General features: G+C 44.0%; 1 protein-coding gene across 16 annotated transcripts in view; it reads right to left on the bottom strand.

Annotated features, from left to right (window-relative positions):
• The window catches only part of PTPRF (protein tyrosine phosphatase receptor type F), a 373,817-nt gene that overhangs the window by 89,140 nt on the left and 260,810 nt on the right, over positions 1–23,867 (bottom strand). For 9 of the 16 annotated variants that reach the window (XM_063165913.1, XM_063165910.1, XM_063165916.1 and 6 more), the window contains 3 exons: positions 17,473–17,661; positions 9,946–9,963; positions 1,151–1,261 (listed from right to left, as the gene is read on the bottom strand). In XM_063165913.1, coding sequence (XP_063021983.1) covers positions 1,151–1,261; positions 9,946–9,963; positions 17,473–17,661 — 318 coding nt within the window. The remainder of the gene's footprint in view (positions 1–1,150; positions 1,262–9,945; positions 9,964–17,472; positions 17,662–23,867) is intronic. The other 7 variants (XM_063165914.1, XM_063165918.1, XM_063165917.1 and 4 more) reach the window with 1 other exon arrangement.

Raw genomic sequence — 23,867 nt, 5'->3', positions numbered from 1 at the left:
AATTGGATACTTCAGTCTTCCAAAGACTCTTACAATCCAAATTAGGCTGCAAAATAAAAAAGCAGTCCCCCATAATAAGAAACAAAAACAATGCCAGAAGCCACCCCTAGAAGCAAACACACAGCATGAGAAGACTATCATTCTCTTGTCCTCTTTACATACTACCCCATGCATATACAGTCTTAAGATTTTCTTTCTTTAAATCAGAGGAAGGAAGAAATGAATATGAGATTTTATTATTAGTCTGTTGATTTACTATATGGAAATAAAATCTGGTTCTAACTTCCTAATAAGCACCAGCACAAGAACGTTCCTTCTTTTCTTGGGAAAACCCATAACTACATTTCCCAGGGGCTCCTGACCAATGACTCTGCTTCTACAGAGTTTGATATGAAGCAGCTTTTTTTTATTCTTGCTGAAATTAACAGAAAGTGTACAGGGAATTTAGCACTTGCTTCTCTCCAAGCTAATTCAAACACCTTCAATGTAGAGCAACAAAACTGCCAGGAGACTATCCTAATATAAAACCTAGTTATTTTGGTATGTTGAAAACAGTTTTAAATTGGCAACATAGCATAACCATTAGAAAAATTGCCTTACATGAATTGTGGCTAATTTCCAGCAGGTTCCCAGTGTGAGCCATTAATACCCTGAGGCTCAATCATTGATGCATATAAGATGGATTAGGACAACTCCAAAAAACTGTTCAGTTTTTAAAGGTACACATTCCAAAGCAGAGGCCTAAGTATTGGCTCAGTATAACTGAGCACCTCTGGCTGGTCAGAGCATGACCAGTTTTACACTACTCCACCAAAGGTTAGATTATACTGAAACAATTAAGCCATGCCTTGATCCCAATCAAGATAACTATGACACAGAAGTTAAGGAGCTCAAGAGAGAAAGGAATTCCCATTCTGCTCATGTTTCAGTATTTTACGTAACACCATATAAACAGCAAAAACAGATTTGCTTTGTGAGTCAAACACAACGTAGAGCAAAGATATCATTGAACTTGGTGGCTTTTGAACAGAAGACCCCATCATCCACAGTGTAATCAGGGCAGAAGGCAGGGAACGTTCTCCTGTCACTGAAAACCATGGAGATTTTGGGAAGGAGGAGAATGATCTCCTTGGGTGGAAGCTGCTCTTACCTCGAACATAAAGGTTGGCTGGGGCAGAGTAGCGGGTTCCTGCACTGTTGGTTGCAACACATTCGTATTTGCCTTGGTCTGACTCCTCGCTGTTCTCTATTTGCAGAGCTCCTGTACACAAACAAGATGAAACAGACAATTCAGGTTATGGCAAATCTGGTAATCAGACTAACAGCCTCTGAAAAGGAAGGCCATGCCCCACACTTTTAAGGTATCCTCCTGGATAAATATTTCATGATGTTCCCTGGACCCATAAGATACCAGCATGCAGCCAAAGGTACCCAGTCTGCTGTTAGAAACTTGTGAAATTGATTATTGTTATTTTTCTAATGTGCAGGGAACAAATTACTGATTTATTTCTAACCATCCCAACCACTTCTATTTTTTTGCTTCAATGAAGGAAAAAAACATACACTTACACACATATTAATTACAGCTTCATATGGGACTCCTGCCTAATAAAAGGACCTTTAATAAGTCTTTAATCAAAACAGGCAAGCACAAAGCACATTTAACTGTAGCTGTTTCTTATCTGATCCACACAAAGCCTAGCAAACACTCAACAAATTACAACTTTCCTGCAGCAATTGGCAGAGTCCCATCCCTCCCACCTCAGCACTCTTCCTTGGTGATGTCTCAAAAAGACAGCTCTTTTTGAGAAAACACTTTGCCTTTCGTCAACTTTTTTCCACGTTAGTGCTCTCCGTATTTGTTCAGATTTCATCATATACAATATAACAGCATTAGAAAGTTAGTCTGAGACATGAAAGACACCCACCAACACAGCACACCCTCAATGCTGCACGGTGCTCATGTGAAGGTCACCCTCCCTTTGTCCCAGCTGTGCCTGCTCCCCCAGCTTTGGGTCAGGAATAGCTGTTTATCCCAGGCTGCACATTCCTTGGGATATGATCTGATCCCATCCCCAAAGTGACAAATGCATGAGGGGCTCATGTAAATAATGGCAGTAATTGTCAGGGCACACAGTAGCAATTTACTTGGGGAAGGCCAGTGATGTGGAAGTGAGCCATGGTCTAAGCTGGTTTCCTCTCAACCTACTCAGCACATTCCACGGTGTCCAGCAGCACTCAGCCTGGCAGCCTGGCCTTTCGTCCAAATTCATGCCCAGCACAGATGACTGCACAACTGGTCACATCTAAACTCCCTTAACTGGGCTCCATATGCAGACTAAAAGAAGGAGATGCAGAGAAAAAAAAAAGCAGGATGCATATGACAGCAACCTGGCACTGCAGGAGTGCGTGGCCTCTAGCCAGACACTGAAGTGGCTGCTGCTCAGCCTGCTTTCCTCCCCAGGCATTGTGGGAATAATTTTTTAAGTGCCTCCAAGTGCTCAGATTCTGCTGGTTAGTATTGCCTGCAAGAAGGGAACTCTGCTCACAAACCATATACCAAACGAAAAAATGTTAACCCCTTTGCTTGTAATGATCTGAACTCATTTCTGCCTGCCACGGTTGAAAATGACCACTGAGAGCTGCACTGAGAATAGCTGGTGAAATTGCCTTCTCCCTTCTTGCTGGTTCAAGCTGCAGAGGTCAAACTCAGTTTTTCTTATCATCAGAACTGAAGAAAAACTAATGTGAATCAACCACTGCCACCTACATTATTTAGAAGGATAAATTGAGACTGTAGCATAAGCCTATATGTCATGGGGAAAAATGAACTTCCCTGGGTTCTGCCATATAATAAAAATGATGTACAGAGCCCTCCCTATTGCTGCATTAGTGCTGGAAATGAGGCTAGACAGAAAAAGCTCGTTTGCAAAAAGTATTTCCACCTACTAACAAAAGGACCTGCCGGCTTGCCTGGCCACAGCCCTCTCTGGACACCCGCAGGCTGAAGTCTACAGAACTCTGCTGCTTGATTCAAGGAAAAACAGTGAATTTCTGCATCCTGTCTGGGAAAAACATCTTCAAGCAGACAGCAGCATGATAGGCAGTGGAGCAGGACAAACTTTCCCAGCATTGACAAGATACAGAGAATCAGAGAATCTAGAAATGGAAAAGACCTATTAGGTTACCTCGTGCATCCCTGGGGGCCAGGGCAGGATAGTTCCCTGTTGTAAATGTACTTGTCTTGTGTCCAATTCCATTTTAAATGTGCCAAGTGATAGGTCTTTCACCACTTCCTAAAGGAATTGATGCCACTGCCTGGTTATGCTCTCTGTCAGGAAGATTTTCTCAGAACTCACCATATATTACCCCCCTTTGTAATTTCTGCTCATCATTCCTTGGGCATGCATGTGCTGCAGAGCTCATTCCAAGTGCTTCCATCAAGCTTGTCTGGGAAAAGCTGTCTGTTGCAAAATACACCCAAGCTTAATAAAAAACCCAACTGGCTGGGCTGGAAGCAGAGCCAGCTTCAAGTGATAGTAGTGTCTGCCTAGGAAAAAAGTAAGATCCCTAGATAATTCCGCCATAAACATATGACCCTTTTAGCCATTTAATACGTATCACTGGTATTTTTTTACCCTTTATACTCGTGATCAGCATGTCTCTTAAATGTCAATCAAACTGTTTTTCATCTTTAGGGACCTCAATAGTGGAAAGAAAAAAGAGTATGAAGAAAATGAGAGGAGTTTCAAAAGAAATGCTGTTATTGCCTGTCAACACGGACCAATTTCTAAAATCATACTATAAACATGCAACGTGTCAGCAACTGCCTACAAACTGCTCAGGGACATTGGGCAAGGGACTCTGGGTTTGTCTGGGTTGGCACAACTATTCAAATTACAGTGTGTCAGGAGGAAGACAAGAACCCAGAGCAGAAGGAAGTTAACACAAACCTTTCATATGAAACAGAAAGAAAATAGGTCCTGTAATAAATCATCGTTAGACAAACATACAGATCCTGCAGCATAATTGACAGCTAGCAGAAACTGGAAGGATCATGGTGAACTGATTGCAGTCAGCAGGGCTGTAGGGGTTTTCTTGAAGGACAACCTATAACTAAGTGATGGATCCAGGAAAGTGTAGGGTATCTCAGAGTACAAAGATTTATGAATAAAGTTAAAAAGCTCAGACATTTCTGGAATCAGAAAGCTGGAGACAGACATGCATCTGAGACTTGGGAAAAAACTTCCTAAAAATGCTCTCACCCTACTTCAGTGATCCCAGAGAAAGACAGACATCATCTCTTGGGTTGGGTTCATGTCTAGGCTGGACAGGACACATAGAGTATAGGAAAGTTAAGAGCTGAGCTCTGAGTAGCATGTTTCCCTGAAATTCGTGGAAGATGCATCCAAAGACGCTCAAAAGCGCAGTGAATTCTTTGCCTTGACAAGTGCAAAGGATCTGATTTCTATTCCTAGCCCTGTCAACATCTCATAATCTTCTGCGCCTCTGCAAACCAGGGCTAGAAAGGCTGATTTACTTTTATTCATTACTTTGGGATTTATGTTGCATAAGCTGCTGAGTGAGGTCTCGTTCACACAGGATGTTACTGCAGACTTCTCACATGGACTCCCCCAGCGCTCCTGTGCCAGGTGCCTTGTTCCCACTCGGGTGACTGAGGCCTGACGTGCAACCAGACAGCAGGGCTTTGGCGGATGCACGAGGACCATCTACCAGGACATGGATACAAGCACACAGAGGAGCAGTGAACAGCTTGTTTGGCAGCTTGGGGGGCTCTGCAGCAGCACATGCACATCAGAGTGAAACCTGTCCCTGCTGAGCACCACTTGACCCCCACTGCTCCTCTGCAGCAGGGCTCCAGAGGAAGAGGGGAACAATTCCTCACCACACTGCCACGTCACGCCAGCCTTGCTTGTGCCTCAGACCTGCTCCTGATAACACATCTCAGCTTATCAGAGAGCTGACAGCTCCTGAGAAAAACCCCTGGCAGCTCTCCCGTGCTAGGGAGAATGGTGACAAGGCAGAGTTTTCTAGGGCTGAGGGCAGGAGTCAGCCCTGCTGACTGACAAGCATTCCTTACCTTATATTCCTTATTCCTCCTTACTCTGTGCTGGTATCTTCTTGGATGCCTCTCCCTTTCCTCTCCTAGCTTTGCTTCTGCTCTTTAACTTGGGCACAGACAACAGTCCTGTTAGCAGCTTTCCAAGATACTTATCTATTCAAATATACTTGTGCTCAGGCAGAATCATTAGTTGCAGTGACAGTGGTTAAAAGAAGCATTTAAAAAGTGCCCTGCACAGAGCAAGCGTGGGGAAGGCAGATCCTGATAAGGGACAATTTTTGGCAGTGCTGGGTACTGTTGTGCCATGGAGGGCTTGTCACTCTCTTCTCCAGGTGACAATGCAAATGTAAAAGGCTCTGAGCTGCCATACAAATTGATCTCTCTGAAATCCTGCTCTGTAGCTCATTGGGAGCTTGTGCTCTCTTCTTCCAGAGAGCACCACACGGAGCCAAACACCACAGCTCCTGGGGCAATGCTTTTCCTTATCAATTCAGCTTGGAGCTCCATCCCCAGCAGTGGGAACGGTTCTTTTTCTCTACCAAGGCATTCACAGCCTCAGTCCTCTGGGCTCACAAACAGGGCTGACTTTTTGCCCTGGTTATAAAATCAGATGTGGAATTAAATGCTCCTCTAAGCACCCAAGAGTCAGAGAAACCAGGCTGCAGACACAGCACTCATCTAAGGAAAGGACTTGTAATGCAGATGCAATGAACCCAGCGACCTGACCAGGGCCCTTCCTCTCAGCAAAGGGGCAAATTTAACCCACCTGCACACTAGAGCACATGGCTATCCTAAACCCCTCTTTTTCTCTACCCCTGCTTCCCATCAGCTTCCTTCACAAAAATACTGACTTCTCCTCCAGCAGTATTCTTAGCACCCTCTTCAGCCAGGTTCCCTCTTCAACAAGTGCTCAGGTGTGGGTCTCAATCCCTTTTGCTAAAAATTTCCTCCTAGGAAAGGAGAATTTCTTTAATAAAGTCCAGACAGCTGTGCAGTAGCAATCCCAGACCAAATAAGGACTCATAAATGCGAATATGGTGGACAAAGAAACAGTGTAAATCCCTGACAATGGGAGAGTTGGACTCTGACATCCTGGCTGTTGCCCGAGATAACAAACACTTGCTGTGGGAGCTGTGAGAAAACACCAAACCATGTGAGAGTCACTAAAAATGAAAATAAGCATTTCCCACATTCACTATTTTTGGTAATTTATAACAGCAGCATCTCCCAGCTGTTCTAGAGGATTGTACCTAGCCTCCACAAGCTACTGGCACTGCCAAATATGCAAAACAAGGTAACTACAAATGTATTTTCATTCTTAGTGTTTATTATGGTTATTATGCCTGTGAGGATGGGGATTGGCATACAAGGGGCTTGTTCTGGATGGCAGCACTGCTGAGAAATCACTCTTCTGAGCACCAGAGGCAGCTGCTGATAGTACCTGACCGCTGCCAGGAGCTAGACTCAGGCAGAGAGGGAGGAAAGGAGACCCAACACTCTCAGCAGTGTGAGGCCTCCTCTTAGACAGGAGATTTTCAGGATGCTCTGATCCCTCACTAGCAGGTACAGGGAATCTCAGGGGACTCTGCCTCAGAAGCAAAACTACAGCACTGTCAAAAGCACAGTAACACCTCTGTGTGCTTCTAAAGGGACATGAGTCAATCTGAATGTGGCAGTAAGAAAAACAGCATTGCAGGCATTTCCAGGCACTACCCCACCCAGCCTCCCCCTGACACTTCTCCTGCAAGCAGATCTCATTTTAAAATTGTTTTCCTTTTGCTTTCCTTTGGTGACTGGAAAAGTTCAAGAAACAGGAAGAAAATCCTATAATACACAAAGTACAACCAAATGTACAAACACATCCTCAAAAAGAGACAGCAAAATTCTTTTAGCTTCCTCTAATCTCTTTGGATAGCTTTACGCTCCAGCTCGCAGGATAGCGTTGGAATAAGGGAGCTATATTTAAACCAGTTCACTTGGGACTGGAAAGGTTTAGCTGCAGCTATACACAAGTCGGTGCGGGTGTTTACCTGGCTTCCCAGACAGCTTCTGACACCCAAGTGAGCTGATCTAAAGTTAATTCAGACAGACCTCTGCTACGCTGACGTCTGCAAGGAAGAAATACTCTTATGTATAGGAACCTCTGATATTTCCTGTGGTGACAGAAAAGTAACAAATAAATCTGACTGGAAAGGGATAATGCCTGAGATGATGATGTTTCTTTACCTCCTCACGTGTATCCAATCTAGTGCCTGCTCAGTCCAGCACCCACCAGAAACACAACTGCATTCTCCTCTCTCTTATACAGGCCACAGCAGGAAAATGCAGCCAGGTTTCACAAAGGGTTGAGTGAGTTAAATTGCAGAGAAATGCTGGAAATTAACATCTTACATCCTACTTTCAAAATATAAATGGGGCAGAACTTGCTTAAACATGGATTTGCTGATACTGTCTGTGGGTCACCTTATGAAGCCAGCTCTTGCCTAATCTGACAGGCATTTGCCAGCTCTATGTCTTTCAGATGAACAAACAGTGATTTTAAGATTAAATTACTCTCAGGGGCAGTCCCAGAGGGGTAAAGAGTGAAGCTACAAATGGAAATTCTGAATTATGGATGGGAGTTCCTCCCATTTAAGGGAAGCCAGAGATGTCTCGGACAGAAAGGACCAAATATGTGTGGGTAAGGTCAAAAGAGTTTGTTTAGAGATAAAAATCTCTGTGGTTGGAGGGGTGCACAGTGGACTATCTCAGGTCATCCTCTGTCTAACCACAGGCTGTTCCCTCCAGGTGGGCTTGCCACTGCTCTGACAGAAATGCCTTGGATACCATCCCAAGAACTCCAGACACACAACTCCTAGCAACACAGTCACAGCAGCAATGAAATCACACCAAAACCACCCCTTCCCCCCGAACATTATTACCAAAAAGGTTCATTTAGAGTAATTAGTTCACCCTTCCTTTCAGACCAAATTAATGGATTCCAAAGCATCAAACTTACCTTAATGAGGAACAAGAGTGCAGCTGGGTATAGAACATGGCAGAACAGTCACTTCTACATGGACACAACCTCACCATCATAAAAGCACTTTGATCTAATCTGTCATTATCTTTAGAAATTCAATGACCTCTATTTTAAATAAAAGGCATCAGGCTGACAGAAATCCTCTAGGAGAAGCCAGAGAGCAGCACGTGGCTTCTGTTTGCTCTCACAGAAATGCCATATTTGACATTCAAACAGGACACATATATTTTAAATAATGTCAAGAACACTCTTAAAATACCTCATCAGGACTCAAACGGGGGTGGGAAGGGGGTGGGGGTGCGGGAAACTTATGTTTTATGAAATGGATGGTTCTTTTCACAGAGATGCCATCGGTTCCCAAGCAGGACGTATGGAGCATCCATGTGGTTCTGGTGCTGAGTCACTAATGCCATCAGCTAGGACGGGCATGCAGCAAAGCGTGCGGGGAGGCCCTGCGGTGGCTGCACGCTCAGCGCGCTCGGCCGGCAGCTCAGAGCGGATGGCGAGTTAGCGTTCCATCTGTCACTGCATTTTAGCATTTCCAGTAGAAACAGGAGATGAAGAAATAGTTTTAAGGAGTTTGCAACATCACAGCTGTCAATCTCCAGTGTTCCAAAGGGAGGAATGACAGATACGTAAGCCCATTCATATAAAAATAAGATTTGCAGTCTTCTTCCCTGACCTAGATTTGCTACAAACGCAACTTAATGCAAATACGTATCAAACACCAATTCACATTTACTCTAAGATCACTTAACAGGAGCTGAAAACATTAACCCCCAGCAACAGAACCAGTTCCAAGAATAAGATTATTAACTTCCAGCAGTGATTCAGGGAAAAGGGCGAGGAAAAGGGAGAAGGGGGAAAACCAAACGAACAAGGTTGTGTTGATTTATAGGTAGCAGTCATTCTGTCAAGAAATCCAGAGGTCAATCAAGAGGGGTAACCAAAATCACAAGAGAATTCAGAAGGGCCTTAGCACATAACGCTGATTAACACACTAAAGTTAATCTAAAGAGACAGCTTTGAGTGTTTAGGCTAGAAAAAACAACAGTCCAATTGGAAAGTCATTACTGGTGCACACAGGCTGTGAAAACTACTACAGGGACTGTGCACCAGACTGGGCTGGGCTGTCAAACCAGGGCTGGGTGTAATTAATGAGGGCTTAAACAGCCAGACATGTTTCTGATTTATCTATTTAAAATAAACCTTAATGATGCAAAACGACATCAGAATGTCCAGCTCAGAAAGGGGAGTCTGGGTCAGTGGTTCTTCACTATGCCATCACATTAGAGGGTGAGTGCATGAGGAACACAAACGTGCCTCTTATCCCAGAGCCACATTTGCTCAACCTTTCAAGAATTTTTCTCTTTCCATTTATAGTTTCATGACCATCAGCAGCAGCACAGATGAATTTGACTATTCTCTTGTGAAAATGTTACCTCCATACACTTACACCAAAGCAATCCATCTAAAACCCCCCGAGACACAAGACCTCAGAAGGTCACAACTGTGTGGCAAGTACAGAGACTTTCAGGAGCTGCAATAGATGTCAACTCTCCTGTGGTGGAGGCCTGGGAGCATCTCCCAAACTTTTGCAAACTTTCCACTGAATAACCCCCTTTCAACAGTGCAAAATTGCAATGGATGAGTCTACAAGAAATCACGCTGAAACCCAACTGAAATAAACACACTAGTGGGAGAGTGCAGATGAGCGAGAGCACTGGCAGAGTTAGGGCTGAGAGTAAAAGCTGGAGATGAGAAACACCGGAGGAGAAGGGACAAGGCAGACAGGAGATGGAGTGACGTGACAACTGGAGGCACATTTCAGCATTCTTACCTCTGATCGGTGTACCACCTGGTGAGGTAATTTGAATGCAAATAAGATTAGAGAGAAGCATTAGTACAAAGAGGAAAGGAAGAAAATTATAACTAAAAAGCAGAAAGTTTTTTTAAAGCTAGAATTTGTATTAGCGCGACAGGAATAAACAAAAAGAAACTGATGTGCAATAAAAGTCAGAGTGACACTCTCAGGAGGTTAGTAAAGCTTGTTGCTTTCAGGAGTGCAGCATCCAGCCCTGTATCTTGCCATTAAAACCCCCACCCTCACGAACTGGGGCCAAACTGAGCTGCCAAGGTGGCACTGCTGGCTGGCCTCACCACTTGCATTCACCCACACCAGTGTTCAAGCAGTTGAGATGGAGGACACTTTGGGGAGATGGCGCAGTCCCCTTCATTCCTCATACAGAACAAGGAGGGTGTGTCCTGGGGCTCTGTGACTGAGTGTGCTGGGCGGGACGGGTGGAAAGCGCATGGTTGCGGGCACTCGGTGCAATTTGGCTTTGAGGTTAGAATGACCAGTGGGACAAAATCTGCTCGCTTAAAGACATTAAACTAAGAGGAAAGGGTAATAAATCAGTTTTGAGTCATTCTCCACATTCACATAACCCTTGCATCGGGTTCCCCCTGGCAAAGAAATTGGTGTCATGCAGAATTAACTTTACGTACAGAAATACTTCGAAATGAAGTGGTTTCTGGTAACGTTACAATGGCACGCTAGCCAGACCTCTGTTGTTCCTGTCTAATTTGGATGTCTGCAGAAGAAAGGAATCCCTACCCTCTTTATAAGGCACTGGAGATAATTTTACATGCTGTAATGAAAAGTATCTTATAAGGAGGGCTTCTCTGGGAGTAAGGTTAAATTTTCCTGTTGCAATAATCTTTAAAGGTTCATATTATGAGGTCAAGGTATTTAGCAAGTGGAGGCTCCACTGGTCAGTGTCTTGAGTTCAGTGTACAATCAATACTGAAGCATGATGGAGAAGCTCCAGCTGGGCAAATTGGCAGGGAACCCTTCTAATCCTCACTTTTGTCCCCTTGGTCTTAATTTGCACATGTGAAGGCTGTTAGTATAAGGGAGAGATTCATGCAAATTTAATCTGTAGGCAGTTCATGGTATGTGTTGGTTTTATGCAGATTTGTAGGATCTGAATACCAAGCACTTACCAAAGAAAACTGAGGAGTTTAAACAGACAGAAAAATAGGGTTAAACAGGACACAGTGTGTCAAATCATGTTCAGTGTATTGATTAATAAATACCAGTATGCATACAAGAGTGTCGTGTATCTCAGATTTACAGCTCATTCCATTATCCACAACAATGATCACCCAATGGGAAAGAAAGACAGAAAAGAATTTCTGTAAATACAAAGAAGGCATATTTTAAGCACATTTAACTTGCCTCTTAAAAAGTAATTACAATATTTATATTTATTCTTTTTCTTTTCTAACTACCCTTCCTTTAGGCAGTCCCTTTTTTGAAGCAGAAGAGCAACTCAAACTACTCATTTTAGCATTTTCCTCTGCCAAGATGACATTATCCCGTTTTAACTTTATGTCTCATTATATTTTCTGATGCCTTCTATCCAGAGATGACTGAAGCATCAGGAAAAATCTTGCAGAGACTGAAGTTGTGGGTAATCTCTCTCTTGGAATAATAATTTGCTGCTTACTTATGTATCTTAGTAACTACTGCTCCCCTTACAGAACAATTATACCCAGAGATATTTGCATGGAATAGCACAGCCATGGAAAACAGGGTTATTTCTTTTTGCCCGTTTGGAAAGTTTGCCAAGTGACAGTTTTGCCCTGTTTGGTCAAGGGCATTCCTGCTCTGGTGTACTGTGTGTTCCCCACCCCACCCCATCCCTTCCAATTTTCAGAGTTAAGAAAAGCATCACCACCATGTGTCACTTCCCACGGGAATGGTGCAACGACTTAGAGTACAAGCCCAAGGGGCTGAAAACATTACATCCTTATCTCTCATCTGGCTGAAATAGGGTTTGTTGCTCTGTCCTAGAACTGAAAAGATTTACAGGAAATCTTTTTATCTACTCCCTGCAGAGGCTCAACCCTTTCTCTATTATGCAATTGTCCATACAGAGCTCTAGAGGCAACTGCATACTTGAAGCAGATTCCATAAAATGTTAAATGTGGCTAGCTAATTTTTTATGAGTTAAATCCCAATCCTCCTGGCTCCCGAATGCAATCCAACAACCCTTGTGGGAGCAACACAGAGGCTTGCTGTATTTACTGCAGCGTTTGTTCCATGTCTCTCTCACCTTTACAAAGTTAAGACATTCACTTTTCACTCAGAGGACACCATTTACAGAGTGTGCACAAGGCTTTTCAGTTGGACCCCAACTTTCCTCATCCAGAAGGAACAAACTGAAGTTTCCCTTTATTCTTCACATCATATGATGATTCATCTCTGGCTGTTGTTCTTTTAGGGTGTCCCTCAAAGGGACAAATCACAGCGCACAGGCCACAGAGTGCCAACGTATGAATCCATCAAGTGATGAAGGTGCCCTCACTCACAGGGTTACTGAGGCCAACTTGTGCCCTGTGATCACCAGGCTGCTTTATGCAAAGGGCATCCCAAGACCAAACTTCAAACTGTATTCCTTGTGTTTGAAAGGTTTGAAACACTCATAAGGAAGGAGAGTTTACTTCCTCTTCATGATGCCAGACACAGAGAAACCCTACATTCTCCTCAGTCAGGAATGAGTGCTGGCCCTGATATTCTCTGTGTACTGGAAGCATCCAGTCAGACACCCAAAGCAAGGAAAAACTTAGGTTGATATACTGGAAAACCCCCTGGGGTTATTTGTATCAGTATTTCCCAGTGCAGAGAATTCTGTTGGAGAAGGGACTTCACTCTGATGACAAACTCACCACAGGCTTACTGACACACCACTTCCTTGTAGGAACCTAAACCACCAAAAAATCACTCCAAAGCAACATCAGCAGAGAAACCAAGGCTAGCAGCAACTGAGCACTAGAGCATTGAATCCCAGAGAACACTGAGAGTGCTTTTGGCTACTTCCTAGCATAGGTCATGGGGAAACTCTTTTCGAAAGTCAAAGACTACTTTCCACCAGATGCCACAGGAGTTTGAAGGTATTCCACAATTGCTGTGTGCACCTCACACAGCAACACCCAGGTGTGCATTTAGGTTCTTCCAGGAGACAAAAATTCAGGTGTCAACTGGCTGTTATTGGCCACTATATTGCTTCAACCCTTTTCAAGTCAGTCCTTTCTGAGAGAGCATCCATCTTGTGTGGGCTCCTTGATCCTTTTGGATAAAACCACCCAATCTCCATTCTTTTACGTTGTCCTTACATCTTGTCCCATGTCAATGCCTATCTGATGTCTGGACTTGAAGCTGCTCCTGGCTAAGAGCTGAACATCTGCTAGATACTGACTGCTGGGTATTATCAGTGGGGCAGGAAGGGGACATCATGGCCACTCCACTGGGACAAAGAGGCACCACCTCTTTCTGCTGCTAGCTCTGTGCATGTTGGGTATTCCTTTTGTTTCAAAGAAAGTAGTGTTTCTACTGACAGGATCAAGCCTAAATGAAAATGCTTGCTGGTAACTCTGAGAGCCCAAATGAAGCAAGGTGATATGGTGAGCTAGCTCCCACTGCTTCTGTGTTAGAGGCAGCTTCACTTTTCCAGAGAATGACCTAAGTCACCTGCAGAGTCATCTCTTATACTGTACTTGCACTTAATTGTCTGGAAGTCGCACTAGGATCTAGGGCATGGTTCTGTAACTGAGTTAACTGAAAGTGATTAAAAGAGGATGATACTTTTTGTAACACCAAGTTCTCTATTAGATGAAAGATAATGCTTTCTGAATTTCTGGTGTTTCCTTACATGGAAAAACTTATGTTAACAGTCAGAATAGCTATTTATTCTAATTTGACATTTTGTTCATAGGTTTTCTGAAGAGTAAGGTGGAAGAGCAATTCTTCAGCTATGAAAATCACTGGAGACATTCAAGAACTTTGAGAGTATGAATTCCAACTGAGTTGCTTTGAAGTCCTTTAGGAGCTTCTGATCCAAGAATCTGTACAGAGGAACTGTAAAGCATCAGCACAATCTGATCCATACTGAGAGAGCTTCCACCACATCATTAACTGATTTTAAAACATGGTTAGAGGTGCAGCATTGACTCTGGCTGCCAGAACTCATGTGTGTCATCACTTGCAACACTACAGTGCCCGGACAGTTTTAAAATCAGTTCAACCAAACAAATTTTAAATGTGTTAGCATGCTGGGGAGGTTTCTCAGCCCAGAGCTGGCCTTAGATCCTGTGTCACTGACTAAGAGGCAATGAGTGAAGCTACACACCCCGGGGGGAGAACAGGGAGTTGTCCTGAGTCACTGCACTTGCAGAACAGCAGCCTCCCCACAAGAGGTGGGAAGTATTAGCAAGATGAACAAGGGAGAATTTGCTACAACCAGCATGAGTCAGAGACCTTGCTTCTGCCTTGATCTAGGAAAATAGAGATGAAACCCTGTATTTATTTGTGTTCTCATCTCTATAGCTATTAGCCTAACATTTACTTGCAAAACTACCTAAGAACTGGATTTAAAATGGAATTAAGCTTTAGTTGGGAAGAAAAAACTAAGCAATGCCAAGAAATAGTTAAAACCTGCTCCAAATATAGAGTTATCCTGTCAGAAGGTGTAATAGGGAAAGTGCATATACACACATACAGATATAATTACTAAAAGAGGGAGAGTAGGATACAAGGCAGATTTATAAACTCTCCATTTGCTCCTGACAAAAACACCAGCTGGCTGGGGTTAAAAAAGCCTGTGATGGTGGCTTGGATGTCTTAAAGCACAAACTCTAGTACCCTGACAGAAGATGAACAGACCTCTAGAAACTGATGTTCAGAGCCCCCTGGGGCACATGATCTGACTGCATGCAAGTTCAAAGACCTGCCTGAAGCCCCCAGAGCACTGCCAGCCCACATAACTGTGAGTGTCAGAAGAGAGCACCTTTCCCAAAGACGCTGCTTCTTTACCTCTAACTATTTATACCATACTAGGAGCCTGAAGAAACAGAATCATCCCTCAGCCCTCTCTCTACATCAGACTCCAAAGCTGCTTTGACCTTCATGACCTATATTTGGTACATCTGAATACTAAAATATGATGTACTCACTGAAGGTCGGACACTATATACACAGTACTGGGCTCACAATGTGCTGCAGCTATTTTAACTATATTACATCTGTCTTGCTTTTATTGGGTTTTAATTAAACGAAATTAAATGAGGGTATATTAAGATTGAGATAGTATAAACTGACATTCATGCAGATATGCCAGCCTGACTATAAGATATGATCTTAATGGAGCAGAGACTTTGCAAACTATTAAACTCTACCATATAATGAGGTATCTATTTAAATACTCTTTTCTTTGAAAAGCAACTCTGCCCAACTATGGTGTAGTGTTGGAGAGCTCAATTAACACCTTGCAGAGTGAATGGGAAACTGCCCAAGCCATCACATTGCTCATACAGGGTCTGCAGTCACCTAAGTGGGACTCAGGCACTTCAAAGTGCAGGCTCTACTTTATGACCATTACAAATACAGGAAAAAACCACAAATGCAAACAGGGGTTGAATCTCTGGCCCATGAGAAGCTGCAAACTTCATGCTCCTCACTCATGCCAGGGTGGAGCAGAGCCTTGGTGAATCTTGGCATTATAGCACTAGATCCCTGAAAAGAAAAACTTCAAATTCATATTCGGAAATCTCTTGCATTGAACTGTAGAAACCTCCCATACTACATTAGAGAGCTAATCAATTTCTTTTGTGAGTCTGAGGATGTGTGTTGCTCATTGATTTCTAAAAGGTTCCCTTGACACCTCCCTTGGTAATTACTGTATCGTCGGCAAGCGCCAGCTCTAGAGTTTGAATCCGAGGTGAAATATTCAATTGAGATGTTGCTGAAGAACAGCAAACAGGAATCAAAACTTGGACACTGTGACAGGCTTTACTAGTTTGTTTTTAAACTTTCTATCTCACCAAACTTGTGAAGCAGCTGGTAGAGAGGCAGCCAAATGCCTGTGAAAAAGAGGCTGGAGAACGTACAGCAAGTGCATCAGAGGCTGCCTTGCTGCTCATTTATGGTAATTTCTGATGCTGATTTAGTCAGCTACCAAGTGAAACACATCCATGTGCACTTTCCTATTGCTGCTTCCTAAAGCTTCTCAGAATAATTAACAAGTGTGATATTTTCTTCCAGCACAAACAGATCAAGATTAAACCATGCTGTGGGGGAGATAAGCTAAAGGTCACTGGGAAATTTCATAAACTATAAATGCATTAGTATAATTAGCATTCACTGGTACATCAAGGTGGGATCAGGAGTGTCAGGCTGGGTTCTATTTTTGCTGAGAGTGATGTCTCACTTACCCACTCCTCTAAGTGCAAACCTACTTATCATCCAAGCATCATCAAATGTATGCAGAAGGCTCCTGCTATGGAGAAATGTTTCAAATGTTCACCTGGGTTAGAAGATGGTGATTCCCTGGCAGCAGCACTTGTAACAAATAGCTTTTGAGTACCCACAGAAAACTGTGGCCAAGCAAGGCAGTCTGCTTCATATTTAAGCATGACATCTGTCCAGACCAAAGTTGTTCCAGCTCTGGTCCCTTCTGTACTTTGTGTAGGGCACTGGGGGCTTTTTCCCCAGACTAAAGCTGCTGTGTAGTTGTGCTGTGCCTTGTTAAACAGCCACTCTAATTCATACTGTGGAGCTCAACTTCATCAGTGAATAAAGCAATGTTTTATTTTCTTTAATTCTCTAATGGGCCTTACACTCCTGGGAGATTGAACAGTGCAGTAGAAAAACAAAAATTCCTTGCTAAAATGAGTGCATTCTTAGTCACCTCCAAGAAATAACCATCTGTATTTCAAAAGCTAGTATTTGGCTTGTCACACAAAAGAATCAAAAATAAATTGTATATTTCAAAACTGTGTCCATTTCCTTTGAAATCCACAGAATTGCTGTTTTTTTTATTTTTCTTTTTGCTTGTGGTGTCACATAGTAAGGATGGCAATAAGCTCAACAGAAAGCAGAGCATTGTCTTGCAGAGTGTGTATAAGGAGTAAAGTTGCATATGACATTGTAAAATCTCAACCAGTGTCTCATTATCCTCATTTGCACTGTGCTCCTGTTAAAAACACCTGAGACCCACTGAGTTGGTAGTGAAATGTCTGAGCCTACCAAGGATTTGGGGCAATATCAAGACGGTCTACTGAAGAAGATATTCAGGTGATGTTCCAAAAGGCACATCCACTCTAACAGACATTTTAACAAGCCACGATATCCTGCCAGAGAGGATCAGCTCCAAAAACTGCTTTTACATCGTAAAAGAAACAAGCTCAGAGCAAATTGACATTTGGGTTTAGAACTGCATTTCAGTGAAAGCATAACAGCAGCGTGTAAAGAGAAAAGGGGGGACGATGAGGAGGCTGGGGAGGCTTACTTGCTTGGCTACCTTACCCGAGCGGAGCTGCTTGATTCGCCCATTGCTGGTGGCAGTGTCCACGGGCAGGAAGTCCTTGAACCAGGAGATTTCGGGGTCAGGGTTCCCACTGGCAGCACAGAGCATGGTGGCCGTGCGGGCCTTCTCCACCACCTTCAGCTGCGGGCCCATGTCGATGGTGGGGAAGCCAGCAGGGAGGTGGTCCTCTGCAAGAGGAAAAAACACACAAGGTTAAAGAGGAACACTCCAGCCCAGCAACGGGATACAGCTGCAGTGACAGCAGTGCCACTCTACAGCATCTGTGCCTCTGCTGGAAAACAGCAGCCTGACTTCCCTACTGAGAAGGTTATCAAGCCCTTAAAGCACATTAGGCTCTATAATGAGCATTCATTACACCAATAGAAGCTTCCACTAAATTTAACTCCATTTAAATCAATTGCCTTGGGAAACGTTCATAATTTTCATTGATACGTAAGCTCCATCCATTGTTGTTAATAATTCAGTAATAGCAGGTATTTGACTTTTTGTGGGAGAACTGAGTTGAAGATAACAGACAAACACAAAGCCAAATAGTTTGAGGCATCTTGAGAAACAACAACTAAACAATAAAATCCCTTAGAAAGACCCAGAGAGGCCCATTGTTTTTCTTTTTTCATTTTTTTTTTTAACTTGCATCATTCTGTCACATTGGTAGGATAGACTGTAAATTTCTTCTTCATGCTTCCAAATCTGATTCTGAAGGCTTTTAGAAACTAATGGATGTAAAGCTAATGAGCCACACTCTGCTCATGAGCTGCCTGGCCAGACTGGGCTGTGGCAAGCTCCTCGTGCATTTTCTGGGCTGTAGGAAGCAACAGAGGCGTGCAAGAAATGGCCAGTGCATGCTCTGGCATGGCTTACTACAATCCTGTGAAACAAAGCACCCCCTTAACCGCTGAGATCATTCATACAGTGGGTAGAAAAACAGTTAATTGGGTTTGTTGCTGCAGAGCACGCTCAGGTAGGCTGGGTGGAATACATTAGGCAGCCTTCACTGATAAGCCAAGGCATGCTCCAACATCATCATTCAATAGCAGCTGCAGAACTGAGCTCACTTATTCATTCTGTGGCAAGATGTACTGTACTCTGCTAAGCCTGAACTGCAATCAAAAGAACATACTTTCGCAGAAAAAAATAACTTGAAGAACATTAAGAAGCTTTTAAGGCACCAGAAACTCAATTATTTTCAGTATGTTCCTTTTTTCCCTGTTTTAAGGAACCTTAAGCAAACTTCTTCTTTGGCAAATTCTATTCTGCAAGGCTTCCAGCCCACTGCAGTGTTTAAACAAACAGGACCGTAGCATCTTCCCAAGTCCCAGAGGAGTCTGAACTTGCTGCAATCTGATTTTTCCTGCTACCACTGCACATCTGTACTGCTCACAGGAAGATACCAGCAATAGGTCACCTCAGGTGCTTCCTGCTACCTCTACTGACACACCTGCAGCACAAACATGGCCTGTGGCAGCTCATCTTGCACATGTCTACCTAAGATCTCTAGAGAATTCCCAAGACCCTTGACTTGTTTGCACATCAAGACTGTAGCACAAGGCAACATCTACTAGAAACAAAAAATGCCTGGGAATATAATTTAGATGAGAATGACTATGAAGCATTCAAGGTTTTCTACAGGAAAAAAGGCTCCTGATGTTTATTAAAAGCACAAACTGTATTTTGTCTTTCAGATCAACCTCCTGAGAACCTCTCTCATCATGAGCAAACATAAATGGAATTATTTTTTTTTTAAATGAAAGGTACTATGAAATTTAGTTCCTTTTAAATTTGCTCTCCATTGATTTTCAGAGACAAAAGGTACACAGAGCTTAACTGGAATGACACCAGCACCAGCATTCAATAGCAAGCAACAGAAGCACTCAATACTGAGCAACCACAACGTATACTCCTACATGGCTGAAAAGAAACAAAAGAAGGGTACACACAAAAGTACAACACAGTACAGACTTAAAAGCAAAGGAAGATACATAGAAAAAGCAGTAAATAAAGACAGTCCCTTGGATTAAGGAAGACCAAGTGTGCCCATAGTGCAGCACTTTGCCATTTAGGGTATTGAAAACAGATGTTTACTCTGGGGAGGCTGAAATCCTGAAGTGATCTAATCTAATCACCACGATTACCATTGACAATCTTTTCTGGTTTGCACAAGATTTTACAAAGAATGCACTGAGCTAAGTATCACCCAGTTAACTTCATCCAAAGTCTGTGCAGAGGCTTAGCACATAGCTAAAAGCAAACCTGAAACAAACCAGCAATTGTACATGAAATCTCTTTCCTGTCTGCAACGATCCCTGACCACAGACAGGAGAGAGACCAGAGAGTCCTTCACAGTGTCTGATCCACAGGTACACGACCAGTTTGCTGCACTGGAGTGACTGTTCAATCAGAATTAGCAGTTTGTGATGAGGACAGACCAGCAGAAATTACACCATCTAACCTTGACTTCAGGGAGTACAACAGAGAGACACTGATTACAAACACGCAGCAGCAAAGCTGCCTCTGCTGTACTGGAACTCCTGGCTCAAGCCTTTTCTACACTCTTGAGTTAAATACAAGGCTGCTCCCACACCATCCACCCCCTGCAGGACCAAGTCATTACAGAGCCCCGCTGAGAACACTGGGCACTCATCAGCTGAACAGAGGGGCACAGTACTCACACCCCACGCTGTGCTGGACACAGACAAGCACAGCCATGCAAGGCTCATGCAGTGCACAGTCTTTTCTCTCTAAACTGCACACCAGCCCCAAAACTATTGTGGCAAATGACAGTAGTAGAGAAATGGTGCATCCTTCATAGAACAACAGCACGTTTCCTGGGCTAGCACTGGTACAGCCCAGTTTCTGTGCAAAGCCTGGAAGAACTCCAGCAAGCAGTGCTGGCATCCCTTGTCAATCGAACACAAAGGCAGCACTGGTGTTTAAGAGCAGCAGTGTGATTCCAGGAGGCTGTAGTCCCAGGTCACATCATTGTGTGATGAGATGCCTAGGGAAATCTGACAGCTGGTCTCTGATGACACCTCAGACACCCAGAGGCTGGAGTTCACCTGCTGTTAGTTCCATGGTAGCTTCAGGGAACATGTGCTGGGGACAAGCTCAGAACATCTGGGGATATACTCAAGAGGAGAACAAGCACCTTCTCCAGAGGTGGTCCAAGGTGTCCCTGTGCCATCATGAAATGGGGAGCCTAAACCACTCCAGCTGTCCCATGTACTGTGTGTCTCTGGCAGCCCCCCAAAACCCTCCTGGAAAAGAGTGGCTTTGCAGCAAACCTGAGCTGGCCACAGGGCAGAGCCCAGCCCAGAACAAGCCCACACGTGCCCCGTCAGCAGCACTCCTGGAGAGATAACAGAGCTGTGTTCCAGCCGGGCCTGGCGCTGCTGACTGCACTGGGACTGCAAGGGATGTGTCTGTGCTCAAACACTACAGACCACGACAGCAGCTCAGAGCTGCTCCTGCCGTGCCTTGCCCTCAGGCAGAAGTCTAATCTGGGTATAATTATGAGGCTCAGTCATGCCTCGGCTCCTTTCAGCCCTTGCTCTCTGTACTAACTTGTCCGCACACGGAGCTTGTCAGTAATAGCCAACCTCCTATTCCAGCCAATACGAGGATACTCTTATTTGAGAAAATGAGGTTGTCAGCACTTGGTTTTATTTCAGGATAGCCAGTGTGCCTTCACTGCAGATTAGAACAGGCTGTGAATCTGCTTTCAAGTGCATACCATCGAAACCAGCCTTTATTTCTGGGTTTCAGGTACTTTCAGAAGGTAGACAATAGGTTAGAGCAGGCAAAATGCAGGCAGAACAGGAGTTCTGGGGGCACTGCAAACTCTAACTGCCTCCATAGAGTAGAGCAGCAGCAGCAGAAATGACAGAGGAAAGCAGGAATTGAGGAGAGAAGCAGGAGGGAAGGAGAGGGAAATAAAAAGAGAGAAAAGAACAAATAAGTGGGTTTTGCAGTTACAAACTGAAACTTAGAAAATCCACAACCAGGCTAAGGTCTTGCTAGCAGCAGTCACCAAGGAGACAGGAATGTCCCTCTGGCATCTAGCATGACAGCATGGGCAGAGGATATCTCCTCTCACTTGACAGCTCCCTTTGCTAATCTTCTTTCTGAGGTGACAGAAATCTAACCCCTGCTCTCATACAGCTCTTTTGTGCCAAAGATTTCTCATCTTTAAGGGAAAAGCTAAGGTAAGAAACCTTTCCCACAGCCCCAAACTGGAGTGGAGACCTCCTTTAGAGCAGCTACAATTACCTGGCTTGTTCCCCAGCTCCCCAGAGAACTACCTTTCCTGAGGATGCTGCTGTGAGAGACATACCCCTTGGTGTGTCCTTATTTTCTGCATCACTCGAAATATCAAGTGATGATAAGGGACATAGAGGCAATTGCAATTTACGTCTTACAAGAAGCACGGATCAGCCCCAGCATGGAATGGTGTGTAGATAACAGCTGCTTGCAAAAATGGCCTGCAGAGGAGTCTGTGGTGAGCACAGCTGTTGACAGCTGAATCCTGCAGGATTACCCCCAGGATTTTGCTGAAAACTTGTAATCTCCCACAGGACAGAAAAGTTGGAGGAGCTGAATATCAAATTGCTAGCAGCACAAACACTGTACAGCACTCACTGCTCTTGCAGCCAAGCAGTTGTGTTTTGGGGGGATCATATCCTAACTTGGCACCTGTAAAACCTTCCCCCTACCACTGTTTATTTCCTCTGTGTCAACATAGGAAATGGTATTTTAGAAATGATAGTGCAAACTGTAAACATGTTTATGGGAGTTATTTGTCACATTCTTCTTCCTATAAAAGCCAAGCTTGCTTACTATCATGAGTCCAATTGTTCAGACTGCTGAGGGAGAGTTAAAAAATGATACCAAATATAATTTGAAAATAGGAAAAAGTAGCTTTTCTATACATTACAGCTACAGCTGCAAGGGTAAATCTCTTACAATCCATCAAAACCACTGCCCCTCTGGAAGGGGTGCTCTCAACTCCTTTCAAGTGAGATATTGGGCCTTATCCCCATACAGGGCTGGAAATTGCTTATCTGGGCCACTGGCTGCCGCCAGCCTCCATCAGCTGAGCAACTTCCAGATCAACATCAATTTTAGGGTCTCGGCAGGGATGATTAAAACACAAAGCTGCTTTGTTTTCAGTTCTGCCAGCTATCTGAAACCACTCAGGAGTGTGTGGTGCTAGGGACAAGCCAGGAAATGGATTGAGGGCAGAGAGATCTCTGATAAATGTGTTTGACTGTGGTCAGCATTGCACAGGAGCAGGATATACAAACCAAAAGCTATTTCACATGTTCCTTATCCATTTGGTGAGGCAGGCTGGGATCACACCCAGCTCACGTCACCAGGGCTGAACTGATCCTGTCCAGATGTGGTGGTTTGATGCACTGTAGCACAGGATGTTGCAGGGATAACCCTTGTTATCTGACAGACTCTTTCCTGACGGATCAAAGGAATTACTTTGTGAATTTTGCAAGCTTCCAAATCTCTCTTTGCGACACAGAAACGCATTTGCAAACGCAGAATTATCAGCGCAAGGACGATAGCCTGGGAAGTTGGCAATATTTACTAATGAAAGACGCAAGCCAGTACCATTGTGAGCACACCACAAAGCAGGACATCTGTTTGCTGAATAAACAGCCCTGATTCCTTCAGCACAGGTTACACGGCACAGCTATTCAATTACCTCAAGACAATCAAAAGCAGCCGAGCAATCCAGCAGCCCTGAAGAACGGGCATCACTTTACATGATAAGAAAACCCTGACATCCCTCTGTTCAGGTTCAACTGAAGCTGCACAAAGAGCATTTTATCAGCCATTTTGAGGCAATGCTCTCTTTCTGCATCCTTACACAAGTCCCTAAAGAGGTGCACCACAAATATCATCCAAATTCATGGTACTGGGCTACCGCCCATGCGGGAGCGGCGGGCGGAGCGCGTTTGTGCGAGCTGGCTGCGGAGCCAAGTCTCATCCCGGCTAATGAATACCCCCCTCGACACTGGCACCGCCTCGTAATCGCCGAGGGAAAAGGTGGGGCAGTGAAACCAACCTGTTTCAAAGGCAGCACAGTCTTAATTACTGGGTTAGTAAGTATAAGACAGTTTCAGGCAGGCAGAAAATACAAACAGTCATCTATTGATGACAAGGCTTTTAATGACAAATCTGCTGGCTTTGTATGACATCATGCCAACGTGACATGCTGAAGCTGAGTACTGAAAATGGGGAGAAGGGCACAGATGAATGGGTGGGTGTGGAAACAAGCTCCAGAAGGACTTCTCTGTTTCATGGTGTAACCACATGAATTACTGCACAAGAGCTTACAGTAAACAAAGTATTTGCTATCTCTTAT

This window comes from Melospiza melodia, chromosome 11, assembly GCF_035770615.1.
Source record: "Melospiza melodia melodia isolate bMelMel2 chromosome 11, bMelMel2.pri, whole genome shotgun sequence".
Lineage (NCBI taxonomy): Eukaryota > Metazoa > Chordata > Aves > Passeriformes > Passerellidae > Melospiza > Melospiza melodia.
Note: the sequence above shows the minus strand (reverse complement) of the source record. Positions and strands in the feature narration are given on the sequence as shown.